Below are 22,045 nucleotides of genomic sequence, written 5' to 3' on the forward strand. Positions count from 1 at the left end.
GTTCCAATTCGAAAAAAAGCACTATATGGTTAGGAAGCCAGATTGGTACAAAGATTATACAGACAGGCAAGGAAAACAGGTCCAATGATACCAAAAAGTAAAAGTAAAACAGGGTTAAGTAATTTGAGGTTCACACACAAAACGGATAATTGCAGGAGTCTCATGATGGCCGATTTTCAACTAAGATCTTCTTTTTATCTACGCGGTGGGAGGGGGCGGACCACGAGCTGGGACCACAGACAGAAGAAGGGCAAGGGGTGGAACTCAGCAAAATCAGAAACAGAATCAGAAACCGAAAAGAAGAAGGATAACCAAATGAAGGAAAGCAAACCGAAATCCAATTAGTATGTAAATATAATATATATATACAGAGATTTTGAAGCAACTTTTCTTTCTTGCCAAATTGTAACTCAATTTTACTTGCACAACTACAACGAAAACGTACAAATCATCATACTCTCGCAGACAGGCATAATTTATGAAGAGACTTTCATATCATATGCGAAAATTTCGTCACAAAAAATATATATATATTTGGTATATTTTAAAAACGGTTTCAAATGCAAATTCCAATGTGCTGTTGTTGTTGTCGTCGAACGGAAAGTAACGAAGGACGATAGGACCTTGTCCTTCTTGGCAAAAAGAACTCAAACTCAAAAGGCTGGAAGCCCAAGCAGAACTCATAAAAGCACAGCAATCAACACAAAAACCTTGTAATAATAAGATGCGCAACGCCATACAATTGAAGTTAAGATCATACAAATCTCATGGCGTGAGGCATCTTTTATATTATAATGCCTTTGAATTGGTAATTAACATTTAACGCTTATCAGCTAACAGTTCTCGTTAATTAGTTAAAAAAAAGCTATCGATAATTGAGTGGCCTGCGCCGTCAGAAGATGAAAATTGATTAAAATTAATCTAGTTGGTTAGTTTGGGGCCTCAAGGGTTCTACTATTGTTATTGTTAGGATTAATCGTTTTAGGGTGAGTTCATCGCCAACAACAAGAACATTGTCATCGTCATCGTCATCGTCATCGATTAAAAACGATTATTACGATTAGTATGCTACAAGTATTAGTTATCGCACTGTTTGGATCATCGTTAGGCAGAGTGGCATTTATAATCATTATCATTATTAAATATCATTTGTGATTTTGTCATCAAAAACCATTTCAAGTGTGTGTGTTAGCTTTTGGCCTCAGTGTTACCTTTTTCCTGTTTTCGTCGTTTACGTTTATTGCAAATTTTTACGGCACAAACCGATAAAATGATCGCAACAATAAAAAACAGGATGCCCCCAACGACGCCGGCGGTAATCGCCTTGTGCTTGACACGTGCCGGCACCGGGAACTTCACCTCGTCGCTGGACTCATACGACTTTTCCGAGTTGGCCAGCACCCGGAAATAGTAGGTGCGTCCGCCCACAAGGTTCTTCACCAGATATTGTGTCTCCTCCGGCCGGATCTGGCCCCGGTTGAGAGTCTTCCACTGGGCATCCGTTCGATACTTGATGGTATAGAACTTGACGATGTGCGCCCGCTCCAATGGCGATTGCCACGTGATGAGGAATCCATTGGACACCTCGGTCACGGACACATTTCTGGGCGGGCCGGGCTTGGGACCTGTTATGGCAGAGAGTAAGAAAAGTAACCATTAGTATGTATACACAAGCTGAAGGTGTTGTGAGCCAGGGATGCGGGTATATACATATATTTGTCCTGCCTTGTTTTCCAGCCAGCAATGTAAGCCCCACATAAAAAAAATGTAAAGGTAAAATCCGACATCGAAATATGCCTACACTAAAAATAATTGTGGGGCTTAACAATTGCAAATATGAATAATAAAATTTATGTTTTCTTGACAATAAATTCAGTTTCGATAGGAGATAATCCCTGATTTTGAAATATTTATTTTCCATATTTACATATATATATATATTCCAGTGTAGGCTGGTCCATGTCGGGCTAAATCGTTTGCATTATTTTTGATTTATTTGCATTTCATTTTATGCTTTTGTTTATTTGCACGCGGGATTTTCCACTGCCCTTTTTTTTTTTATTACCTTTTGCCATTGCTAACCTTTCCTCGTTCAATTTCCCAGCCCCATCCTAATTTAAATGGGAATATTTATTGCTTAACAGAAAGGAAATACTCAAATTCGATGATTTATTTTCTTGTTTTAGAGTTGAAATTTTGACTTTTCGGGAAAAGAAGAACTTGTAAAATGTATTAAACATATTTTTAAGTTTCTATAGTCTTTCTCATCTTCACTTTAAATATATTTCCCTGTGCAGGTTCACCCTTCTTGGTTTTTAGATGTGATTTTATTTATTTCAAGCTTTCTCCTTGTTTTTTTGCATTTCGCTTAAAAGCTTTATGAAAATTCCATTTGGCTTTTTGCAACTCTCTTTCAAACCTTTTCCCATTTTTTTTGTTTTGTTTTTTATTCTTTTTTGGGCATGCATTTATTCATGACAAGGACGAGAGGAGCCTTGGATGTGAGAAAGGGATTGACAAAAACAAATTTTAATTAGCATACACACATAAAACTTTCCGTTTTTGTAACTCGCTTTTCAAATTTGAATACTTTTGGGCCCCAACCACATCCGTTTCGCTGTCGAAAGGGGTGCTAAAAAAAAGTACTCCCGCTCTGAATTATAGGCTATAGATAACCTGAATTCTCAGAACTTTTATACTCTTTTTCGCTTGATGCAATTAACTGCCAGTCCGTCTCCAGGGATTGAGTTTGGAATGCAAATTAAAACTGCTGCTTGGAGAAATACAGAATATGTCATGTAAATGGGCCTCCAATTCACTCCTTCTCCCTATGAAATTTTGAACAGCATTTAAAACGACGTGTGTGTGGTTGTGTCAAGTGTGGGTGAGTATCTGTAGCTGAGTATCTAAGTATCTGAATATCTGAGTAAATGCGTGCGAGCTGCTGAGGGTGCGAATGCGAGGATATTACAATTTCCGGGGGCAATAAGTGCAAGCCATTTATCATGATGATGATGATGATGGCGCTAACGAAAAATGCCACGCTCATTATGTATGTATGTATGTTAATTAAAAATGCTTTTAAAGAGCCCTCACGGGATTTGAAAGCGCAGCAACAGCAGCTTCAGCATCAGCATCCTCGAGCGCATATATCAAAAGTTGATTATGCGAATGAGGGGAGCAACCCTTTAATCCTCGGCCCGCATAAAAAATGTGCGCAGATTTGACATAACATAAACGAGACAAGTGACAAACATAAAAAAAAAAAAACAGAAAACAGAAAACAAGCAAAATGGCCCGGGAAAACGGCAGGAAAAGCGCAGGCCAGAGGCCTAAATGAGATGGGTAGACAACACAGACGGACTGTAAAAATGTCAAGGGTAGACGCTGAACACACAAAACCCCTGGCCAGGGTACACGGGTGCGCACGGTTAAATGTTATTTATGGCTGCAGCAAGCTAGGGCAGAGGTTGAGACCCTTAGTAAATCTGCAGTTTGCAGCTAGCAAGTAATACTTAAAAATGAGTGCAAGGCAGGACACAGGACAAAGGACTTGAGGTATTTAAGGGTATTAAGTGTATAATTTAAAGTGATTTTATGATTCCGATACGAGTACCTTTGACTCTCAGCTGGGGCGGCGAGTAAACTAGCCGGCCGACCGAGTCGGTGTGAAAGTAAATGTCAAAATAGGCTAAGAGGTCTGCAAATAAAACAGCAACGAACGCAAAATTCAAATTCAAAATCTGTTTGTAAATAAATATGCATTAAAATTAAAGTGTGTGTTTGTGTTGTTGTGCTAGTGCAGTGAGAAGAAGTGAGAGAAGGATTGAAGGAGTGCAAAACCAAAGTACCGAAGGGTGTACTAACTACAGAGCAAGGTCATCCCTTCCACGAGAGATTTATCGATTACTTAGTTTCTCCTTCGATCGAATGCAAATTCCGCCTAGACTTAAAAACCTGACACGGCCTCAGAGCTCTCCGGGGCTGTAATTATGACAGTGAAGAATGCATTGAATATTCATAAGAGCACACGTCGAGTGTGTGTGTGAGTGTGTGTATTCTCGTTTATAATCAGCCTTGACATGCATTTTCTTTTTGGTTAGTTTTCACTTATTTTTGTGTGGGGTATGATGACTGTTCTGGAAAATTGGGTGTAGAATTGGTAGTTATTTATTATATCTCTTGAGAAATTAAGGATTAAAGTAGATCATTCTTTTATCTAAGATTTTTGTAAACTGGAAATGTGAAACTTTTAATTTTTGGTCTAAGTTTGCTTTTTTTATCTACAAAGATTTCGAAGGAACCTTTACGATAAATATTTTTGCTAGAACTAAAGCCGGCTCGAAGGACCAAAAATATTCCGAATGTCTCGTTTTTCCCTTGCTTAATAAATAAATTAAAAATTATTTAAATAATAATAAGTTCTAAGCCTGCTTCTTTGATCGAAAAATAAATAAAAATCCTGGATTTATATTAAAAAAAATCATTATAGATTTAAGTATATTGTAGATTAAACCCAAAATATAAGCATTTATGTTTTCTTTAAGTCTTTAAGTCTTTGTATATATATTTTTTTAACTATATTTACCTCTAAAAATTATTTATAAATTTTTTAAAAACATTTCCCTTATGTACCCTATTCACTAAAGGGTATTTCCTGTTCCAGCAAAGCTGGCTGTCTCCACTTGCTTTATTTATCCCAAATGTCAGCGTTGAAATTTTGCAACTGTTGGAGCCAGAGTGCGCTTGCTGCCTTGCAGCTCTCATTGTTGTTATTAATTTTTAAGCGCTGCCAGGAAAAGCAGCAGCAGCAGCAGCACGCACTGCTATGCAACGCCCCTGGGGGTGGCATACATGGCGTATGGAAATTGCTTGACATAAACAAATGCGCGCACGTGTGACAGCAAAAGGGGTTGGTTTACCGTTGATGTTTTATGCAGGATTTAAGGAAATAAAAAAGTTTATATATGAGAAAATATTATAAGAGAAATAGGCGAAAAAGTAAACCAAAAAAGAAAAATACAATTTCTGCGAGGCGTTTAACTGCTGCTTCTGGTTGCTGTTTCAGCTGAGAATGAAAATGAGAAGGCAGCGGAGGTGGCAGCTGAGGTGTCTGTAGTGGCGGATGGACGGTGGGTCAGATGGGTGGGGTGGCATTGGATGTTTTATTTTTTTTCATTTCGTTGGAGGTGTTTCGTTACAAGCGCCAAAAAAAGGTACACAACACGTACACGAATATCCAGGGTTGCATTACACAACAACGGCGCACATTTGCCGCCAGAGTTGCCGCCTGTCGTTGCTTATATTTTCTTTTTGTTTCTTGTTTTATCCTGTTTTGTTGTTGTTTTTGCTGCTGTTATTTTGTAGCTGTTTCTGTTTTTCCCTCAATTTTTTAAGCTACGCGTGCGCCAAAACACGTATACGCACTGTTACACACGCACACCCAAGCACACACACCAATGCAAGAAAATTAAATACGCTAAATGGGGGAAACATTTATTTGTGTGTGCGTGTGTGTGTTGGGTGGGGGAAGGGGGGGTATATACTAAACTAACACACAGAGAAAGACCAAGAGCGAGAGAGAGCGAGCAAGAGAACGAGGATAAAATTAACTATTATCGCAAAGCGGTTGGAAAAACACGCGGCAACGTCGACAAAGGCATTCAAATTGCCGCACCTACATCGCCCACAAAAAGGGGCGGTTGGGGGGATACAGGAGCAAGGCAAAACGCTTGTTAAATGTGCCTCGGCATTTGGTAATATGGTTGTTTAAATTACGCCCCAACCCCCTTGTTTTTTGGGCGTGGGCGTTGTCATATCGACCGCACACACACACACACACACACACACAACCTGCAAGACACGGCAGGAGAACGAGGGAACCGTAGTCCTCGTCCTCGTGTGCCACAATTGTAAAAACAGTTCAATTAATTTAAATAATTAAATGTGGGACAAACTGTTTTAATTACGCACGCACAGGCACAGGGGCACACACGGATCTGCTGTAATTCCAGGCCAGAAAGGATACAGGACACCAAACCTGTCCTCATGTGGCTCAAATTATGGCCCATGGGAAATGGCGCGAATTCGGGGCGTGTGTGTGTGTGCTTTGGCAGCCAATAACCAGTCTGGTTATGTTGTAGAAAAGCAGACGGGAATTGGGCTGCCATCGGAGCGATGCTATAATTGCCTTGAATATATAATTGTTGGGCTCTTTCTTTCCATATTGAATTCATTGGGGGAATGTTCAATGTTCAAATTTAAAAATAAATTCAGCTATTTACAGTTAGCCAGCTAGATTTTAGGCCTCATGCAATCTATGGGAATTGGGTAAGGTATAAATCATTCAGGGGGGTTCAAATTGTGTCCAGGTGCTATCGCTCATTCCGTAACTCCTAAAACTAGTCACTTAAGAAACTAAATTGAGCTATACAATCATGCAATATGGTGGTGTATACTCTGAAATAATTCTATCTTACATTTAGAATATTTATAAGAAAAAGAAACCCTAACAAAAGACTCCAGTTTAGGTGAAAAGATATCGAAACTGTATCGATATTTGAAAATATATTAAATCTATATTTTTATTTGCATTAAGAATGTAAATGAATTTTTAAAAAATGTATTTTTAAATAAATTTATAAAAATAAGCATATCGATGCTACTTTTCGATATTATTAGTATTATAAAATTCAATATATCAAATCTATCGGATATTGAAGGTTGAAAATTTCGATATATCGATACTTTATCGATATTTGATTTCCTAACCGATTTAAATGCGCGATAAATCGATATTGAAAATACAAAACAAGTCAAACAACATATTATCGATATGTTGATAGCGATAGTTTTATCAATATCGGACTTTTTCCCCCGTTATATGTACATTTCCTGCTTCATATATACATCACTCAATCTAAAGTCTATGGACAAAGTCAGATAACAGAAAAAAAGGCCAGAGAACGCGGACGCAGCAACAAAATAATGCAAAGGATAATGCCTCTCAGGACTCTTCCGAGGCTCAGCCTGCGCTGAGCCTTCCTTTAAACAGTTAATTCTTTGAGCGTTGATTTACATTCACATTACAACTATGCTTGCTGCGGATTTTTGTTTTGTTTTTTTTTAGGGGGAGGAATACAGAGGGTGCGATTCAGTTTGAGGACTTCAGGGTTCGGTTCTCTTACCAGCTTCGTCTGGCATTAGCTGAAAGAATGAGTCGGGCGGTTGTGTTGCAGCCTTGACATTACGTGGCGCTGCCGGAGCGTCTTCTAGTGAACCCGAATTTTCCGTTGGTTGGATTTCCCAGGAAAAATTCGTGGTCATTGGCATTTTGCATTTGATTTTAGCGCGCATGATTAGTATGAGAAAGTTAGAGATCGAGTAGCGTATTGTTGTTTTTTTTTTTTTTTCGATGAAGGTCGGTGAGGAAAAAGAGAAGAAAACGAGAGAAAACAAGAGAGCGTTATGTTAGAGCCAATCCAGATCAGTTGTGCAGAGGATTTATCATGAGATATATATAATAATAATATATATAGTATGTGCCGGGGAGCGACTGCAGCAAGAACCCAAAATAATAGGACAGCAAGCAAACGGAAGAAGGGAAAAATACGTAGGGAACACTAGGATCCTGAGAACTCACCCAGAGTGCGCACGGTCATCACTTTGCTCATCATTCCATCGCCCAGGACATTCCTGCCCACCACCTGGAACTCGTAGGTGGTTCCCGACGCCAGCCCGTTGATCGTCACCAGAGTGCTGCCCGAGGGCGTCACCGAGATCGTTTGCCAGTCGTTGACTCCGGCTTCCCTGAACCAGATCGTATAGTCCTGCTTGTACTCCGAACCACCGCTGTAGCCTGGCAGCCACTGGAGCGTTATGGAGGACTCGGTGGCCTTGCCAGTGATGTTGTACGGGGCATGCGGTTGCGTGCCCTCGATCACTAGCTGGGTGACGGCCATCAGAGTGGCCACTTCGTTGGAGACCACACACTGGTAGTAGCCAAAGTCCTCGCGGCGCAAGTTCTCAATCGTAATGTTGCCGCCAGAGATCTTGATGCGGTTGCGCTGCGTCTCCGACAGCTGTTCGCCCTCCTGCCGCTGCCACTTGATCGTGGGACGCTCGGTGCCCTCCGCCTCGAGGGCGTCGCAGTGCATCTCAACGCTATCGCCCACCTTGCGCTGATAGAGCGTCTCCGGCTCTGCCGTGAAGACGGGCGGCTTCCTAACGAGCACATCCATAATGCCGGAAGCACCGGCCGTTCCCTGGGCATTGTACGGTGTACAGGAGTACTGGCCCTGGTGCTCCTCGTTCACGCGGGTAAACAGAAGCGATCCGTTGGCCATCACCACAATGTCCTTCATCTGGTAGGGTTCCAGGAGGCGCTTGTCCTTTGTCCAGGTGACGTACTGCAGCTGAGGACTGGACTTGATGTAGCACTGGACCACGCCGGCCAGCTTGAAGGGCAGATACTGCACCGTGGGCGTGAATGTGACCTTGGCGGGGTCTGCAAAAGGGGGTAGGAAGGGATATATATTGATTAATTACTCCAGGGATCATTGGGATATAACATAATCGAGTGTATGTGTAACCAATTTAGTGTCATTTGAATACTTAATGCCCATGAATCATGCCACAAAAGCCATTCAAACGGAATTTATTGACAGCCATTGATTATGACTAAACTAACTACTAACTAGAAAGCACAGAATCGGCACTCATTAAGCTATTAGTGTCAAATAATTTGATTATGCTTAGGCCAGTGCCAGCGATTATTTCATTGGTTTATGTCGCGATTTAAATTATTCGAATTTTGAGAGTTTTTGATTTATTTATTTTATTTATTTGCCATTTTAAACTAGAATTATCCTAATAAATAACCTAAAATGTAATAATTTAATTATAAAAGAACCGAGAAAAAACCCTGAATAGTTTCATAAATGTTTGGTTGCTTAGTCTAGAGGTTTTATTCTTTATACGGGGGCTAGAATTCCCAACTAGTTCTTGGAAAAAAAAAAATTAAAATTACAAATTTACTAAAAAAAAAAAATTATATTCGTTTATTAGAATAAAAAAAAAGAACCAGAAAAAACCTTAAATAATTTTGTAATTATTTTGTTACATAGCCTACAGGTTTTATTATTTGAACAAGCGTTAGAATTCCCAACAAGTTCTGGGATACAACTTGTATGTGACGATCGAGACCTAAACATAAAGTTAAAATGGAAGTTTGAGGCTTTCTTTCTTCATCTTTTACTAATTATAGATCTTCTTATTTAAATTTAACAATTAATATTATGCTAGCTAAGTTTAATTTCCCTTCGTACCGTTAGAATTCCCAACTAGTTTTTACTTTCTACAACTTTTTCGTGTAATACTTACATTCAACGCTGAGATAGGCAGAGGCGCTCTGCGGATCCCCAATGCCGTTGGTCACCTCGCACAGATACTGGCCCGAATCGTCCGGCTTGATGGGATTGATGATGAGCGAACCGTCCTTGCGTATGGTGACGCGCGTCTCCAGGGCGGCAACCTCCCGGACAAGGGAGCCCTCCCGGTACCAGCGCACCGTGACATTGCCGGGCATCGCCTTAGCCTCGCAGGAGAATATCACTTTGTCGCCCTCGATTTTGGTTTGGTTGGTCGGTGGCACCTGTACAAAAGTGGACACAAGGAGTAAGGGTGAGAGGTGTGCCATAAGTTTAGGGTTTTCATAACTGGGTAACGAACTGCAAACTTATGACGGTTGACTGTGGACTGTTGACTGTTTGGCTAATTCAAATCATGAGCCGCCCCCCATCGTTTTCTCCCTGTGTATCCCTGAGGAGCCTGGAGCTTGACAGCTAATTTTTGGCTGTCGCCGTCATCGATATATATCCTTGTGCATTCGCGCTCCCAAGAAGTAACATTTCTGCTGTCACGGCTATGACATTTCCCCTCGGCTGGCTGGCTGGCTGCCATTGACAACTTGTCAGTCAACTGTCAGGCAGCCAAACATTATGGGTCGAAACCCTTTTGCCTGTGTGTGCCTGTGTGTGTCCTGGTAATTGCATGAGTGCATTCTCAGGCCTGGTTTATTTAATGGGACCGCTTTGCTTTCGGGCAATTTGCCGGCAGACTGTTTCATTTGAATTAGTTTTAGTTATGGCCAAAATTGATGTGGGTTCTCACAGCGACGCAAATTGAATTGCCTTCTGATCTGGCCAGTGCGTCTGTGTCTGTGTCCTGTGCCTTTGATTTGGCTTCGACATGGTCTTTTGACTTCCACTGAGGGGCTCTCCCTTGGGCAATCTATATTAAATGTCCACTTTGCCTGCGGCCAGATAAATGTTATTGCAATATTTATGGCCAAGATTGCTGCAAAATGGTTGAGCGGTAATTGAAGCACGAGCTATGTGCCCCATTCTCACTCTCTGGCAACGGCTAAGGCCTCTTGGAGCTGCCTCTCTGGCCTGAAAAGCTCGCAAAAGGTCAAAGTTCAAGCGCTTCAAGACGCCAGCAATTTGTGCCAGGCAGCGGTAGACAGGAAAGGCGAAAAACGGAAGGATTTTTGCACTGAGATTAAAAGATTTTTAATGGAAATTTAAAATATTTGTTAGCTAATATAAAAAGGGCTTAAAAGGGAAAGAAATATTAAAGTTTTTTTGGTTTTTGTTGCTAGTTATTTGTAAAAATATTTGTTAAACAAATTTTAATTTACATTTGCTATTTTAAAAGAATTTTTAGTTTCTGTTTTGTTCTGGAAGAGGTTTAAATATTACTTTATTTTTTACAAATTCAATTTATTCAACTTTTTGCCTTTAAAAATAATAGTTAGTATTTAAATTTATGGTATTTATATTAATAATTTTTTAGTATTTCATTTCTCAATAATATTTCTCTCAGTGCTGGCTTAGGGTGCTTCTCCTGTAGCTGCAGCTAACTGTAAATAACCGAAATGCAAATGCATTAGCGGGCGCGCACAAAAGTGTGCTATACATAGCGAGGCAGACGATGACGACGTAGAGCACACGGGCACACTTTGCCAGGACCTCACGGAACCATGTGAGCTTGCTTGTATGCTGGCTGTAAATAGGGGGATCTGCCTCAGACTCAGACTAGGCGAATGACCATGTCAAGTGTACTACCCGCCCTGCTTTTGCTGTTCTGTTTTGTTGTGTTTGCTGTGTGTGTGTGTGTGGGTCGGGTGTATGGAGGAGGAGCATGTAAATACGGGCCAACACAACACAAAAAAGTTTCCACGCTTTTTACGGACTGATGGAAAACCGGAATCTGGACATGCTTTGGTCTGGTGATTTCTGAAGCCGTTTGGCTGCATTTGCTCTCTCCAAAATCCCATTGCCCGAGGGCCCAAACGAAAGCCTTTACAGTGATTAGTTTTGCTGTGAATGGAGAAGGAGCAGCAGCAGCAGGAGCAGCAGCATCCATGGTTAATGGGAAAGCGCTGAACTGGTTATGCGGAATGCAGAATGCGGAATGCCAGAGGATGCTTGGAGAGCGAGAGATGCGAGCGGATTTGCAGTTTTTTTTTCGGGAACTTACTCGGATGGTCAGCCTCTCATTGACGGCATTCGATTTGGACTTGGTGCGAGTGTGTTTATCGGGCGTCGCCTTATCCTACGTGGTTGGGAAGGGTTTGAGGTTCAGGGTTCAGGGTTAAGGGTTTTTAAATGGGTAAAGAATAAAACTAGACATTAGTAGTAACCCTTGCTAAGTGGGGACCCTGCTGCTACCCAGGACAACCTTTGCTACCCTCTTATCCCTCTTTTATCCCTTGTTTATTCCCATTTTGTTCTTATTTTTCTATACCAACTAAGAATTATCTCGGAAAATTAAGTGATTTGTATTAGGTTTTTACCATGATTACAGCGCCGCCCGCGATTATAACACGGGCCGTATGGGAGACTTGTCCCTCACCATTGCGTGCAATGCAAGTGTACTCTCCGATGTCCTCGTGGCGAATGGTGGAGATCCGCAGCTCGGTGCCATCGTTAAAGATGCCCACCGTGGGCGAAGGATCAACGGGATTGGCATCCTTGTACCAGAGTATTTCCGGCGTTGGAGTGCCGTCGGCCTGGCAATTGAGTATAATTGAATCACCTGCAAGGAAATGTGTATGAGAGAGAACCGAGAGAGTGAGGAATTAATAAGGTAAATGGTGGCAATTGTTACGCTTTTTGGTTTCAAGAAAAATGAGGGGAGAGCAGGAGGAGTAGGAGGAGGCTTTCCGCCTTTTGTCCTTCGTGGCAGACAATGGCAGGCTCTTTGTTGCAGTTTCATCCACAGCTGCTGTCACTCGGCCCCGTTGTTCTCTCTTGTTGTCTTTCTGTGTATGCGTTGTGTGTTTGTGTGATTTATGCGCTGCATCGCCATTTTCTCTCAACGCATTTCCGGCGCTGCCATTGTTTTCTGCGATGGCATCTCCTCCGGAGCCATGCCACTTGGACTTGTAAACATTTTAACTTTGATTAAGCGACGGAAATTTGATTTGATGCGATTGCAAACATAAAGCGCTTATCGATTTTTTCGGTTGCCCGAGAACCTCTTCCATTCCAGAAGATGACAAATGGGCGGCCATAACTCCTCCTCCTCCTGCTCGTCCAAGGTGACAAACTCATTCGTGGCGCTGCAACAAATGGCCAGCCATTTGACACACTCGAAAGTGGGTCTCCCACTTAATCTGTCGCAGCATTCCTTGCCAGGGCATTCTTTCTTACCAAATATGAGGAACAGGGTGCCCCCCCTGAATATTTATGGCCCCTCGATTTATCAAAGAGAGCTAAGGGTTTTGAACTCACCTAAATTAACGTATATAATATCCTCTGGCGTAACACTAAAGCGCGGCGGTGCATGTACGTCTAAGTGGAACCATGTACCGTTCTTGTGCTGCTTGGGGTCCCGGTTAAGGAAGACGACCTTGCACTCGTACCAGCCCTGGTCCGATTCCCGGATGTTGGTCAGGTTGAGCGAGGCAGAGCCAAAGGGCGAATCCTGCGAGACGCGGGACACGCGTCCCTTGTAACCCTCCTCGATATGCTCCGGATAGCTCTCATACCAGATGTAAATAGGCAGATCGGAGCCCTGTTTGTGGGATGGTGGTTGTACAGAAATATAAATATAGTTTGATATTTGTACTTTTCGAATACGGTTAAGGTTAACTAGGTTGATTCTTGATTCTTGGTCTGTCTGGAATGCGTTATATAATGCATGGAATAATGTGCCATGACATTTTTGTACATACGACAAACGGCGGTGTACGATTTGTACGATTTCTGGTACGCCTCGACATGGGTTACAGGTTTACATGGAAGCCAAAATGAATAAATAAGATGCCAGGAAATTTGAAATTACATAAATCTTATTATTAGGTTTCAAGGTATTACTTTTATTATAGCATCTTATTTATTTAAATTGCCTTTGGTTACATTTACAAGGTACACAGACACAGTATACATAGTGGGGGTGGCCTAGGGCTATGATTCGGTTTAATGAGTCGCGAGTTGGGTTATGTACAGTAGAGTTTAGGGTAGTAGGAAGATTCTATTTTGTTTTTTTGATATATTTTTGATTGAAAAATTGATTATATAAGGTCTAAAAGTCTAGAATCTTTCTACTTCCAACCAAAGAGTGTTCTTACTTGCTAAATTCATGCAAAAAATCCAAGCTTAAAGACTAAACACTAAATCTAAGCTGTCAGGCAGGTGCAAACATATACGAAAATAGAAAAAATACAGAAAAAATAGAGGAAAATATACAGAAAAACATGAGAAAAAAAGGCAGATTAAACTGCGTACGCTAATCGGGAATTCTGGAAACTTTCGCGACGACGACAACGAAGGCAAACAACTAACAACTGTCACAAATAAATTGAGTTGCGACAGCGCCAAGGGGCAGGACACGGCATAACTGTGACTGTGACTGCCAACTCTCTCTCTTTCTCTGTGTGTGTGTGTATGTTGTCCTTGTAAAAGTAAAATCTACAAAAACAGTCAAAACAAAAACTCATCACGTTAACGTGGAGAAATTGCGCTGCCGCATGGTAAACAAGACCAGCAACAAACAAGCAGCCAGGACATACACACACATGGTCACACATTTTCACTGTCAACACAACAAACTCCCCAGATCCTGGGCTCAGCGCCTGCCCCCGTCAGCAGCCAGCAAGCTCATCAACAGCCGGAGGAGGAATACACACTACACACTACACACACACAAACGCTGGCTGGCAACAATAAATCATCTGTATCTGTATGTGTCTGTGTGTGGGAACTAAAACAACGAGGGCCAAAGAGATACATTTGAAATTCTAGCTTGTGCTGATAAAAAATGTGCATGTAAAATATTTCGAAAGGGGGGCAAAGAGAGGCTACAGAAATTGGGGTTAACCTGTCCTAGTCCACCTCCCCCTCCGCCACATCCTGGCATATCTAAACCCTTGTGTGCAGCTTGGCCTTTGTTTATTTTATTCGAGAGAGGAGAGGAGGAGCAGAGGATGCATTGAACCGAATGCATTTTGGATTCGAATTCTTTCGCATGACTAGGAGTCCGGCCAGAGCCTGGCCAAGCATTAAACACCAGGCTAGGGCAAAAGGTCCTGTGAGGAATAATAATAAATACTCCGAGAGAGATAGAGATAGAGAGAGAGTAGACATAATTGCGTATACATAAATAATTGGTAAGCAAATTGCTCATACGCCATGTTATCCCCCAGCCAAAGCTAATCGATTTATTCCCTTAATTAGACGAGAGAACAGGCAGGCAGACAGGATAGGCTCTCGCTGTGTGTGTGTCGCTTATTAAAACTTATAGACGTTTTAATAATTTCCTTGGCTGACGTATGAAATAATTTGCTTTGGCAGGAGCACAGGGACCTGTTTCGCACACACAGAGGACACCCGGGACAGGCAGGCAGGCAGGCAGGCAGGCGTAAGAGTGTTAGGCCCTGTCCTGTCCTGGGCCCCAAAATTAATATTCGCACTCGCAGAAGCGTCATAAGTTGGCCTCGGCAAACATTTTTCCGCTTAATTTATTCAGTAGCAATTAATTTAGATTGCAACTAAGGCAACGCCAAGCCTCACGCCTCCCCCTTGGTGGGCTCTTTAAAGAGAGAAAAGCAGGCAGGCAGACAGCCATTTAATGAATTTCCCAGAAGCTACGCGACGAAACTGACGAAACCTGGGACTTTTATGAGGACAGCAATGCATGTAATTACGTCTAGCAAGAAATACGAGCGCATAAATTAAAAGCTCAAAGCCATGTTAATCCCTTTAATTCGGCCATTTACCAACTGCTGTCCTTTTTCTCTCTCTATATTTTTTTGTCCTTACTTCCTGTGTGTGTGTGCAATTGCCACACGTTGGTTTTTATCGCGACACACACACACACTTTTTTTGTAGCAGTACTTATAACTTTGTTTTGGCATTAAAATTGCTTGTAAAACTTGCAACTTTCGGGACATATACAAAAAGCAAAAGACATTATCTACATACGACCCTGCATTCCGCAGGACAGTCGTGACTTTGACGCCTGCTTATCTAACCCGCACTTGCAGTTTATTATCCCTGCGGTTTTTCTTAGTTCCTCCATATCCTTGGAGAAAGTTACTTGGCTTAGGCGTGCTTGAAATTATGGAAAGTAAGCTGTTTGAGGTCGAGGGTCAGGTTCAAAGGAGTTGGTTGGTTGCACTTGAGGTTGCCCACGTTAGTTGGCTTCGTCAAAGTTTGCAGTACTACTAAGGCATGCAGGAAAAGTCGGGGAAATAATTGGATTACGTAACATTACAACAAACCAAAATAAAGTTGAATGAAAACGGTGAACGTGGGAGGGAGACATGAGACAGGGTGAGTGGGTGAGTGAGTGGGTGGCTGTGCTCTATGTGTTGCGTATCTTTGATTGGAATAAAATTTAGCTTATCCTACAGGGAATTCGCAGTGGCAGAAGTCAGTTTCAAAGTGCTGGAAATATGTCACTAACTGATTGTCCAGAAAGAGGGGGGAAAATAGAGAAGAAAGAGACAGAGAGAGAGTTGAAAAGTTTGCGCCGCTTATCTCCATGGAATTCCGACTGGCAAACTCTGTTTATCTGCGGCTCAACTTGGCCAAATATTAGCATATTTCCACAAAACTCCGGCGACTCCTGCCACTGTTTCTGGATTTCTGGGTGGTGGTGTGCTGGGGGAACGAAATGCCAGTCCTGGCCACCGTGATGTCTAATTTGATTTCAATATTTATATATATATATATAAATTGTGGCTCGTCTATGAATAGTTGCGGCTAATTGTTGGGGTATTTTGCATGGATGAGGAATGGAAATTGTCTGCGATTTTTGTGTGTGTTTGTGCTAAGCTATAGATTTTTCGGTGAATGCTTTTGCGATTGCGAACGAATTTCGATTTGATTTTGATTTGCAAATGGAATTTCATTTTCATCTCTCTGGGGATGTGGAATGTGTGGTAGTATTTTTATTTTTTTGACTGCTTTCTTCTCTTTCGCTCTCTTTGGTTTGGTCTGGGTCCGGGTGCTGTGAAGCCCGGTTCCTTCAAATTGACAAATAATTTGATTAATTTTCATCTTTTTCGTATTTATTTCGATTTGCCGCAAAAATAATTTCGGAATTACAGTATATATATATTTATGTGTGTTGTGTGTTTTGTGTGTTAAAAAAGGGTATAAGAAAAGCGCGCTCTAAAGATAATATACAAACCAAGATGAGTAATGTCATAGGTTTAATATTTTCCCGCTCGTTACTCATCTTGCATTATGTATAACCTTTGGAGTGCTCTCTTTCGTTTTCATTTTCTTTAAACTGGTGATAGGTCGGGTGTTGTCCTCTGGTATCTGACCGGAGGATATATAGATAGAGATACTGATTGGAATGGCAATGAGATAACTTGAACTCAGGAAAAGCATAAAGGCAAAAGTACCAATCGGGCAACACATAAACACATACACACGAGTACGATCAATCTCAAGCTATATATGGTACGAGTTATGATATATAGTAGTATCTGTAGCGGGCAATATTTCATTTATCGGATCAACTCAAACACAGAATTTGAAGCTTGAAGCTCATGAAAAAGAAAATTATTAAAAGCAAAAACGAAATGAAACAACTCAGGCTGAGTAACTGAATCGAGAAAGAAAGGCTCTTATATTGAGTATAGAGTATAGCTGAGAGAGAACACTGAATAGAGGGGTATATATATAGTATTTGGGAGTAGTACGAGGTTGTATAGCTGGTATATATATATATATTTCATATATATATTTCGTTTTTGCTGGCGTGGGTCTGTCTGTTCTCGTGACTCGAGACTGTTTCTTACTTTTTCTTGCTTTGTTTTTGCGTATCGGAACAACAATGTAAAAAAGAGAGTTTAGAGAAGAAATGTTAACTGTGATATCGTACCGTTTCGCTCACCTTCTTGTCCCACTGCAGGACATATGGCACGGGATGGTCGTTGGGGAACTCCACATGGCAGTTGAAGATGACACCCTCGCCAAGTATGGCCGTGATGTGAACGGCATCTTCTGTAAAGACGATAGAAAAAAAAAATTGGTTAAAAAAATATAGCAGATATTTATTACTCTGGAATCGAGAACCGCAAGGATTCCCCAACGTGATGCGCTCATAATACGGCCAATTCCGCAGCCACAGCCGCAGCCTCTCTCTCTTTCTCCGCCCTCGTTATTGCTTTCTATTTAGACGTGACATTCAGCACGATTTACGTGGCCCCGTCAAATGTCATCCTTTGCCCCACCCGTATCCTGGACTGGAAGAGAGAATGGAAAAACTAACATGCCAGGGGTTACTTTTAAATGGATTTGTTGATGGCTACGTCGGTCACATGTCAAGTGCTGGTCATTGACTGATGTTTCTCCCCCCGCCCCAAGGGACCAATAGCTGACCCAACTTCCATTTTAGTTCTGAATCAGGTCCGGAAACTATGGTTACTATATATGCACAGGAATATGCAATCATCAATCACTGGGAAAAATATATTTTAAAGAAGATTTCAAGAAGATACTTTAGAAAATTTAATTGTGAAAAATATAATAAGTGCCTCAAGACGCAGTTATTTTCGATCTCATCTTGGGACAAGTTTAAGGATGCTTTTTAGAAATATATATAAATTTAGTTTCCTTAAAATAAATCCCTATTTTCCAGTTATATGTATATAGACTTTTCCCTTGGCCTGCTCTCCCTCTCTCTCTCTGTGATTGACAAAATAAACTTGCTTTCTACCTGTATACCCGCCCTGACAACGCCTCGTGACATTTCATTAGCGTTTGTCACTAGTCTCTGAGGTCAAGTGGGTGGCACCTGGAAGGACCTAGTGCGGTGCGACACTTGACAGGCGCTGATTAGGCTCCTTGTTGCCGCTGCTGGCTTTGATGGACGCTTCATTCCGAGGTGCGAATGTGCCCGGCATTATTTATGTATGCATCGTCCTGGGTGGGGGTGGAGACAGAGCTTTTCTGAGCCGTTGACATGGTCAGCCAGGCTGAAAATTTCGTTTACAATTGGAGCAGAGCTCAAAGCTCGGCAAGCGGTAACGGAAATGCAAATGAATTGTCGGAAACAGCAGCATCAGGAGCAGCAACCGCAGCAGGCGAGGAGCAATCCAATAAGGGAGCATATCCGGTTACACACACACACACACACACACTTGAAGATGCCATGGAGCTGCAGCTGCTGCTGGCCCCTGGCATGACACTAAACTTGTTAACAAACAACTTCTGACCTGACCAGAGCACATGCGATTGAGCCGAGAGTCTGTGTGGTAGTGAGAGAAGGCATTGTATCTGTATCTGTTTCTGTATCTGTGTCCCAGCTGTATCTGTGTCGGTAATAGGGTTAGGCAAACGACCAAACGTCCGAAGCTGGCAAACTACTGGCCTTGATTGTCCGGACACAGAAAAAAGAAAAAATCAACCTAATGCGTTTTGCATTAATTCCTTAGCCCAAAGGAGGGCAGGAAAATTGAGAAGGGCCCCGAGACAAGTCCTGGCATGACGTCTTTGTTGGCCGCTCTCCACTAGGAGGCACTCAACCAGTCAGTCACTCACTCATCCACATCCACATCCACATCCAACAACTGTCTCGCTTGCTCGCTTTATGCACTGCTCGCTTGTTGACTTTGGCATTTGCATAAATTTATGTTAACTTGGCCAGCTTTGGCAGACTATTTGCATCGCCACTCAGCCGCCGCTTACTGCTCCCGAAAAAATAATAATAAAAAAAAAGAAAAACAAAATAAAATTCTGAAAACAACATCAGGAGCAACACAAAAACAATGACGACAACGTTTATAATGGGGTAGAGAATGAATAGTGATGATGTCGGGGACTGTAAACAGGGAGAAATAATTTGAAAAGGCTAATTTACTGGAATATAAGTGATGTCTATTGACTTGTCATTTAAATTTTAAATGTCTGAATATTTTTACTTATAAGCAGTTGGATATTACAAGGCCAATGTTAGGTTTAATTGTTCTTTTCTTTAGCTTTAACTCCTATAACCAGTTGGGAATTATAAGTTTGCTAAGGAATTATACCCCAACCCCAACTTGAAACCATTAGAAATATCTCTAATTTAATGTATTTCTCTCTCTGTACACTGCCGACGTACTTATGCGTCTATTGCCCTTTGATAATGTTGCAGACATGTTGCCGGGGCCCTGGAAAAGTACTCGAGGGTAGCAGGAAGTGAGGAAGCCAGCATGTCAGAGGAGTACCCGCGTGTGTCGCGCCTTTTGATGGCGTTAACATGCAAAAGTGGTTTCATTATTCCATTTAGAATCTCCTTCAGCCAAAGGCAGACGTTTCCACTCCTCAATTTCCAGCCAAAACCCTCCTCCACCCACAGCCATCCCTTCAGAGCCTCCCGCCGAGCACTTGACACGAGTTTTTGGCTTGAGTTATTCAGCGAAGCCGGGCTGAGTTGCTCTCTAGGAGAACTCGTCGTTGACCTTTCGACCGTCCCTGCAAAGTGGCCATCGCCTCGAAGGAATCTCAAGCGGTTTTTCCAATTTTCGGCTAAATTAAATTGAATTAATTCACTCGACGGGCGTCGTCGTCGTCGTCGACACGGTACATTGAGCGGAGCCAGTGGCAACTTTTAATGTCCTACGGAAGCGGGAGCAGAGAGGGAGAAACCTATCAGGAAATAGAACGAATGGAGGTCAGACCATTGAATTCAGGGAACTTGGAAGGACAGGACAGGTTCTACGAGTAGCAGTTAACCCGTGACATTCTGTCAAGTACATAAATCTTTGGGCTAAAGGTTCTTCTTCTGGGTTTCTTTTATAGAATTTTATTGTATGGTTTCGTCGGAGCTAACAAAGAGCTCTTCTTAGTGAAAGAATTCAGCAAGCTAATATGGAAATCTTTTTACGAATTTATGGTGAAAGTATCTTCACGATTTTAACAATTTTTCATGCCTTATTCGTTATTCTGCATTCAAATAAATTCAATTACTTTTTGACCCCTTTTTTTGCGGCCAATAAAAAGCAAAATGCCTAAATAAAAGCTCTACTCCACTGTCCAGACCCAGACCCAGACCCTCCTCTGTCAACTAATTGCCAAATGTAATCAGCTTTGGCCGCACGTAAGCCGCTTATTGTGCGCCATTAAATTTTCCGCCGAGCACCGTATAAAAATCAAGCGAACGTGGTCCACACATGCGCTTAGTCTCTATATTTTTTTCCATCTTTCAGGGGATATATTTTTTCATACCAAAAATAGTGCAAAGCAAGAGAGCACTTATCATCGAAATTTTCAAATAAAACTTTGGGCTTTCGAGCGATTTGCTGGGAAATCTAATTAAAGCCGGAGACTGCACTCACCTGGAATGTTGTGCGCCTGTGCATCTTCCGCCAGAAGGGCCAGCAACGAGACCAGCACAAACTGGAGCACCTGGGCGGTGGAGCAGGTGAACCTGTGACTGGAGCTGGACAGGTCCCTTCGTCGGCGTCTTCTCCTCGTTGTTTTCACTGTGAAAGCTGCCGTTTTCGCTGGCGATGCCGTCAGCGTTTCGGTAGCTGGAATCGTTGTTGTTGTTGTTGTGTCAATCGCTGATCTTGCTACTTTTCTGAACTGGGACTGCTGCTGCTCTTGGGAGGACTGTGACTGTGACTGGAGCTTCTCCGGTTGCTGCTGTTGGGTGTGCCGGCTCTGGCTCTGGCTCTGGCTCAGTGCCCGACACCATCGATGAGACCCAAGGTCCGCGCACACGCCCATGCCTCTGTTCCCATAGTCAACGCCGCCGCGCTCCTAACGTATCCTTCTCACTTGCAGTGGCGTCATCTGGAAGTAAGATAAATTTAGAGGAATATGTCAGTGGTTTGTTGTTGTTGTTGTTGCCTGCGGTAAATGTTTCCATCAATGAAAACGCAAAAACGCTTTGCAGTCGCACCTGGCTGCACTTGATGAAGCTGTCACATCCCTTCAGCCATCATCCATCAGCTGTCAGTGTCAGGAGCATCAAGTGTCAACAGACGCATCCTCGGGGAGGAGGAGGAGAAAGAGTCTCTCTTCATTTTCTTATTTTTTTTTTTAGAGAATTTTCACCCAATCTCAACTGGGTCAACCCCATGCAACCAATGCATATTATGCAAAAAGTCAAGGGAAATAATTGGTAGTTATTAAACTCTATTCAAAAACCAAATGAATGAAGTTAACTTTATAGTTTCAAAGGGTTTTTAATTAAAAGATTTTATTTTAAGAGGACTTTTCTTTAAATAAGTATGAAAACATGGTAAGAATGTAATGAAATAGTGATGAAAATCACTTTACCTTCTCCTTTCATCACTACTCCTACCCATTGGATTCCCACAAAAAACCTAAAAAAGGAAAACTACCTTTCCCAGACAATAAACCTTATCGTCAGCCCAAAATCTTGTAGAAACTCAAACAGCATCGTCCTTTCTAAGAGCCTTTGACAAATTAATAAACAAAAGTTTTCCATTTCAACACTCGTTGTCCTGGACCCACACCCCAATTTGGCACACACACACGTCCGTAAAATTAAGCAGCTAATATGTTGTAGC

At 42.0% G+C, this 22,045-nt stretch overlaps 1 protein-coding gene across 4 annotated transcripts in view; it reads right to left on the reverse strand.

Annotated features, from left to right (window-relative positions):
* Positions 1–22,045, reverse strand: part of tutl (immunoglobulin superfamily member turtle) — a 40,605-nt gene that overhangs the window by 8,327 nt on the left and 10,233 nt on the right. Inside the window, exons 4-12 of one of the 4 annotated variants that reach the window (XM_017173956.3) lie at positions 20,843–21,302; positions 17,404–17,525; positions 12,798–13,080; positions 11,858–12,099; positions 11,542–11,616; positions 9,382–9,652; positions 7,643–8,506; positions 7,188–7,271; positions 1,212–1,625 (exon numbers count right to left, since the gene is read on the reverse strand). In XM_017173956.3, the coding sequence (XP_017029445.1) occupies positions 1,212–1,625; positions 7,188–7,271; positions 7,643–8,506; positions 9,382–9,652; positions 11,542–11,616; positions 11,858–12,099; positions 12,798–13,080; positions 17,404–17,525; positions 20,843–21,236 (2,749 nt within the window). In that variant the 5' untranslated portion in view covers positions 21,237–21,302. Of the gene's footprint in view, positions 1–1,211; positions 1,626–2,065; positions 2,207–7,187; positions 7,272–7,642; positions 8,507–9,381; positions 9,653–9,729; positions 9,852–11,541; positions 11,617–11,857; positions 12,100–12,797; positions 13,081–17,403; positions 17,526–20,842; positions 21,303–22,045 lie in introns of those variants that run through there. The other 3 variants (XM_017173951.3, XM_070284613.1, XM_070284615.1) reach the window with 3 other exon arrangements.

This window comes from Drosophila kikkawai, chromosome 2L (assembly GCF_030179895.1).
Source record: "Drosophila kikkawai strain 14028-0561.14 chromosome 2L, DkikHiC1v2, whole genome shotgun sequence".
NCBI classification, from domain to species: Eukaryota; Metazoa; Arthropoda; class Insecta; order Diptera; family Drosophilidae; genus Drosophila; species Drosophila kikkawai.